General features: G+C 37.1%; 1 protein-coding gene across 1 annotated transcript; it reads right to left on the reverse strand.

Moving 5' to 3' along the window:
• Nucleotides 1-5,697: 5,697 nt before the first annotated feature.
• LOC101645155 (poly(rC)-binding protein 2-like) lies at nt 5,698-6,732 on the reverse strand. Its single transcript, XM_045285333.1, has one exon. The coding sequence runs from the start codon at nt 6,700-6,702 to the stop codon at nt 5,698-5,700; it is 1,005 nt and encodes a 334-aa protein (XP_045141268.1). The 5' UTR covers nt 6,703-6,732.
• Nucleotides 6,733-6,980: the final 248 nt, after the last annotated feature.

Raw genomic sequence — 6,980 nt, forward strand, 5'->3', positions numbered from 1 at the left:
CATTTTACCGGCTGATATTAAGCTTCTCTATTGTCTCTTCCTACAGATTTAATTGATTTTATTTATGTGCATTCCCTCTGGCTATGTTCAGGCATCATCATTTATGTTTTGAAAAATATGTTTCAATACTGAAGTTGTTGGTTTTGCAAATTTCTCCTATGTGATCTCCAACTCCATTTCTATCACAAAGTCTATATTTTCTGACTGCTGTTTCTTTGTCTTTGTTTCCAACTCTTGCATTCCAACTGGTAATATAATTAATGCATTGTGATTACATATTTCACCAATTTTAGATGAAGATGTTGGTAAAATTATTCAATTTTTTCACCACTATCTTCAGAGTTTGCTTCATAAGCTGGAATATTAGTTGTCCTAACTGAATGTCTTCATATGTGTATACATATTATCCTATCACAGACAAAATTGTACTCCAAGTCAGATCTTGAAATGTCCTTTTTGAAGATGAATGTGACACCATTTATCTTGAATTTGTCAGTCCTGCGTATTAAGCCACAATTATCTGATTAAAAGTAGGCAATACCATTCTATTTCAGTTCGCCAATTCCTAGGATACTGATTTTTATGCAGTTCATTTCAACTTTTATAATTTTCAATTTTCCTAGATTCATATTTCATAAATTTCAAGTTCAAACTATTAAATTGTGTTTACAGCTACTTATTCTCATTTTGATTTGTATCCCATCAGTAAATTCAGGTCCTGAAAGCTTTACTCCATCCATGTGTTTATGGTAGAGATAGTCGAAAAGTAGAAGTCATCTTTTGAGTATCTTTCAATAGCAGGGACTGATTGGGGGCACTATATTGACCTTGTTCGGCTGCTGTTGATGAGGCACCCAGGGCCTGACAATATCCTGCTGCTTTTCTAAGGGTTCATGACTAATTCCTCTGAAGTGAACTGCCTCTTCCTCTTTCATAGACTGTTCTTAATGTAGAAGCTCTGCTGAAATGTGTTCATCTTGGTCCCTCTGCTGGTTTGTAATATATCACGGTAGTAGCTTCCAGCATCACAACAACATGCAAGCCACAACTGTATGACAAATTGACAATGAAGTGTTGGCTCCACTACATTATATTTACTTAAACCACTGAGAATCGTGGTCCAGCCAATTTTTCACATAACTTTAGCCACAGTAGTGATGCTTTTGACTAATATTGTTAATGTCTAGAGAGTTAAATAGTAATACTTTTGCAATAGTAAATATGAAATTTCAGATAATGAGATAGTTGACAAATGAGGCATAATATATTGACAATTGTCAAATTTGAGCAGTTCATCAATAAAGCACAAAGATATAAATATCATAGTCCGTCTACTATCTACTTGGAAAAATGTACCAATTATCTTAAGGCTGAACTAAAACAGACTGAAGGCTAAGTGTTGTTAGGGAAACCCTTTCCAGTCTTGCAATATGTTATAATTGGCTTGATGGCAGTGAGATTAGTTTGGTTTTACTATATTCTAAGCCTAAATTCTATAACTATGCATTTCTCATGACATCTAGGGTTATCTTACCTTCAAGTAACTATGAAATCGGTATTTTAACTTACTAACTATTGAATTCTTATCTTTATGCAAGCTCTTTATATTGTCCTACTTAAAATTTAGGCATCATCACAAAAACAAAAATGATGAAGAGTGGGAAATAGTATCTTGGAAGATAATTATTTGGGACAAAATAAAAATTCAAGTTTAAAGTATCCTTAATTTTTTTTAAAAGTATGATGCTGAATGGAAATAAAGTATCTTGCCTCAGAATATAAAAATTTAGTCACTGTGAATAAAATAAGTGATCAAAATATCTTCAACCACATGTTTTAGTTAGGCAATTTTGTTTGTTATGCAAATTAAGTAAAACACATAATACAATTGCTGAAAACAAAGATTTGGCTTATAATAAAATTTTATGTGGTTTAATTTTATCTATTCGTTTATCTTTATGCTAGGCTGTGTTTTGTGTAAAAATTCATATCAAGAGAGACATTTATATCAATAAAGTGCCCCTACCACTATAAAACTACTGGACCAGGCTGGCTCGAGTCTCTTAGTTGGATGTTCTGCTGGAAGCCCTTTCCCTGACTGATGCAGCTGCCAGCACCTGGGGACAAAAAAGCCAGGAGATGAAGGAAGAGGCTGGAGGACAAAGCAGGAGGCAGGAAGAGCACAGGCTGCTAAAGGCAGACCTTTAGTCCTAAGAAGACAGATGCAGGATCCGGACCAGAAAGGAGTAAGATGAGGAGGACGGAGGGTAAAAAAAGAGGAGCTTATCCCAAGGGCTTAAGTAGAAAATATTTTGGAAATGATGATGGCAAAATATGTAAAACTATGCTTGATACAATTGATGTATGGAATTTTATAAAAGCTGTAAGAGCCTCCAATAAGAGCTTCCTTTTTTTTAACTTTTATTTTTTTATTTATTTATTATTTTAAATCTATTTATTGGGGCTTATACAATTCATCACAATACATAGATCAATTGTGTAAAGCACATCTATACATTTGTTGCCCTCATTATTCCCGAAATTCGCTTGCCTCTTGGGTTCCCGGAATCTGCTAATTTTCCTTTTTTTTTCCCCTCCCCTTCCTCCTCCCCTTTCCCCCATGCACCCTTAATAATTTATAAATTATTATTGTAGTGAAGGGTTAAGATGAGAGCAAACCTTGTTCTATAGTCTGTTTATAGATGTGACATTGGGCACACCCCAAGGAAATATTGTGAGGCTGTGCCTTAAAACTTAGTGGTGGGAGACTTGCTTCCACACTACTGAGGATCTTGGGCAAGTTGGCCCACAATCTAGCTATCACAGACTTTAAAGAAAATTCCAGTGAAATGGTATTGTGACTACTAACTATAATAAAAAACACAGAACGAAACAAAGTTTCATAACCTTAATCAATGTATCTGTGTATAAACATGTAAGTGACCAAAATCTGAATTCACTTCTCACTTTCTGAATCATATTAGTCCAATGATTATGGACTCTGTTCCTCTAGTGTGTATGGGTTGTTATATTCTGCATTTGTATATTTCCTTAACCCATACCCCAGGATATTACCAAATGTCCCAAAGGGAGACATAGGAAGTATTTACAGCATGTACCTTGGATGATGAATTGATGAATTGTGGATTAGAAAATGTCAAAGAATGTTATTATCATAGAGAAAAATAGAACTGTTCATTATATGATTCACTGATGCTAACAGAAAAGAGTGGGTGAAGGACTATAAAAATCTCTTTGCATCCATGTTTTACTTTTAGTTGATAACACTAGCATATGGGAACAAAATATTAATTTAAGTCATTGCTTTGACATTATTATGTTTAAGTGAATGAAACAATGCAAAGCAGCGGATTGGCAGCAAATAACAAGCATCTCTAAATAAATGTCTTTCCTCAATGATGTGCTTAATTTTAAGGAGAATCTGATAAACCACATGATGAGCTAGTCTCACAGCATTTTTAATAATGAAAATAGATGAATTGTAGTGGGGATTGAATGTTGACTTCTACACCAATGATAATATATCTTCTCCTTTATTTATTTATATTTTGGGGGGTGCCAAAACCCGAGAATGAACCAATCTTCTCCTTTAATTATCTTCGAATCATCAGAGTGTAGAGAAGGAATATTATGGACAATATTGTCTTCAGTTTGGTTGCACAATTTAGGCATATTGTCTCTACAGTAAATGTCAGGTGTAGTCTACCAGACATCCATCAACGATATTTAGAATGCATTCTAATGGTGAGGTTAATGACTAGGGCAAATAGAGAAACATAGAAATCACTCTATGGAATAAATTGCTCGCGGATTTTCTATAATGTCACGTTAAGATGAAGATTTCCATATTAAGCACAATTGTAGGCACTAGATAACTATTTGATATGTAAGTCAACAATATATATAGACAGATGAATCTAAATGACTGGTAATACAAATTTCATATTTCTCCCTGAATATGGTATTTTTAAAACTCTGAAGTAGTGGCTAGAATAACACTTCTGATCCATTCTGTTCTGAAATTCTCTTCCTCTGTTTACTGATACTTTGGTACCTAATGCAGGCTATTCACGTTCCGTATCATCATGCTCTTGGCTTACCATGCCTTTTTATTAAGATTCGGCTTACTTGGTGCAGAGATTTTGAAGTCTCTAAATATCCTCAATTTATAATAATTAGAGATTTTTTTTCAGTTGTACTGTTTAAGTGCACAGTTTTGTTTTAAATAGTATTTTTTAAACACTGTTATCAGTGTTTTTGTTATTATTGCTAATAAGGGCATTTCATACTTACTCGAAGATCCCCAAAGCTGCATGGCCTAGCACTAAATTAGCATAATTCATTGCTTGCTATCTTCACAGTTTAGTGCAGCCCCACAGAGTCTTGGAAAGGGTCTCCTTTGGGTATACCAAATATTGTACCTCATCTCAAGGGTCACAACCCAAAGTTCAGTTTTTCAGTCTTTTTAGACTGCTCAAATTCCTGATCTCCATTTTATGAATAATTTTGTCCATTAGGTCCCAATAGGTCTTTCTCTTTTTTAGAGGAAACATAGTCTATAATAATATAATGATATAGCACAGACAATATAACTACAATAAAATGTATTAATCGAAAAATGGAAGAATATCTGTAGTTGGTCTATTTGATTCTTGAAATTCCAGAACTACTAGTGACAGAGGTAGCCAGGCTTCTTTCTTTATGTGGCTTTATAATTCTTTGTTTTATTTTCCACTTTATCCAGCTACGAAGACTGAGATCAATGTAATATGCAAGGAAGTTCCAGTTAATTTAAAGGACAAGTTTAACACACCCTATTGTTTTTTACTGAAATAAAGTTGCACCTAGAAATAAAAGGTAATTTGTATATACTTTCTCACATTACAAGGAGAAAAATAAATTGATTTAAAAAAATAAGACAGTATTTATCATCTAAGAATGACTTCTATTTCTTCTCCTAGGATGCTGTAGTTGTGTTCTGACTTTTACAAACCTAACTCAAATGTTAGGATTAACCCAATCTATATTCTGTCCTTTTCATAAAATTAAAATGATCATTTCAATAACACTATTGCCTGAGTAATAATTTCATGATTGAGTCTGTGCTGTAAATTAATCATGCAGTAGACAATAACATGGAAATCCTGACTCTTTTTTGTTTAATTGCATCAAAGACTACTCTGCTTACAATAGCAAAGGTGATTTTTATAGTTTGAATTTTACTTACTATATTCTAGAGAGCACCAGACCAGCTAAATGTACATTCCTTAATTGAGTGTGTTTTTCCAAGTTCAAATTATTTCCACCCCCCTTTTTTTTCTATTCACAAAGGAAAAGCTCCAGTCCATCTTTTAATTTTTTTGAAAATGTCCCGACATTGCAGAACTAAACTGAAATGTATTAGTATTACACTCTTACATATACATGACAAACAGAAAAAAAATTCATGAGCCAAACAAAACAAACAAACAAAAACAGGAGAAGCTTATAAAACAGCTGAACAGAGAAAGGAATGAAAACACTTTAATTAAAAAATCATGAGTGGATGATAAAATGTAGAAATTGAAAATTTACAAACTATTTAAAACCTGGACTCGCTGACTGTTCAGAAATGACACAGTTGGATCCTGGGTGTGGTGAACAGCAGAAAAGGGTTATGGATGAATCTGCATGGTTCTAGCTGCTCCTGCTGCCACCCATCTCTGAGGAAAGCCTGACATTGATTAGATACTGAGCCAGGCGAATGCTGGCAGCAGATCCAGTGATGGTAGCCTGTCTATCAGTAGATCCTTCCACTGGGTTCGCGATTTTGATATGTGCCCCAGACATCTGACAGATCTCGTTGATTTTGGTGTCTTGATGCCCAATTATGCAGCCAATCAAATAATTAGGAATGGTGAATTCATGAGAAGTAGTCTGAGCAGACACATCCAAACCCTTATAGCCTTTCTCTTCTGGAGAGCTGGATTCAATGCCACTGAATCCGGCGTTGCCATATGTCCTAGGAAAATGAGACTGTTGCACTGCCAATTTGTGCAGCTCAGTCAAATCTGGCTGTGGAATGGCATACTGTCCTTGACTGGTATAGGCCTGGCCACCTGCAAAGATGACTGGAGAACTGGACGGCTTGGGCCGGTATGGGATGGTCATGCCCTTCGGGGGGGACCGGGAGAGCGTCTCCAACATGACCACGCAGATCCGTTTGACACACTCAATGATGGATTGCAGAATGCCAGCAATAGTGATGGCCCGCTTGGTTGAGTTGGGAAGCATGTGTCTAGCCACCTGGACCTGAGCCCCTGTACTCTCACGAATGTCTTTGATTTTGCAACCACCTTTCCCAAGGAGAGAGCCACACTGACTCGCCGGGACCACCAGCCTCAGGGTGACTGGGGGCCTACTCGCAGCTGTGCTGTTTGTCATAGAGCTGCTGATGTCCTCTTCCAGTTTGTCCATGATCACAGCAAAGGCTTTAGAGATGGCATGAGTGGGACCAGGCAAAGTGATCATTCTGTCAAGACAATTTCCTTCTGAGATGTTGATACGTGCACCACTCTCTTCCCACATCTTCTTACCCGATTCTTCTTTCTTTCTGATGATACTGCCAACTTCCTTTCCATGCATAAGTAGCCGGATGGTGAGAGTGACATTTAATCCACCATCACTCACACCGGTGTCCATGTAAAGCAGTGTTCTGGGGAGTTAGACTTTGAGTGGTCAATTCTTCGGTCACTGGTGGGGGTGAAAGCCAAAAACTGCAGGCGCCAGGTGACTGAGGGGGAAAGGAGGAGTGGACACAAGGGGAAGGGTTGGAGGCCTGGGAGAGAACACTAGGGGTGGGAGGGAAGTGAGCAGGAGGGGGGCCCTGCTGGCGGAGAAGGAAGGGTGTGGGGTGGGATGGAGGAGAAGGAGGAGGAAGGGGGAAAGAGACCCCTGGGCGGGAGGAGGGCGGCAGGCGG

This window comes from Echinops telfairi, unplaced genomic scaffold (genome assembly GCF_000313985.2).
Source record: "Echinops telfairi isolate 266 unplaced genomic scaffold, ASM31398v2 ScPeMD7_7469;HRSCAF=8507_1, whole genome shotgun sequence".
In the NCBI taxonomy this organism is placed as follows: domain Eukaryota; kingdom Metazoa; phylum Chordata; class Mammalia; order Afrosoricida; family Tenrecidae; genus Echinops; species Echinops telfairi.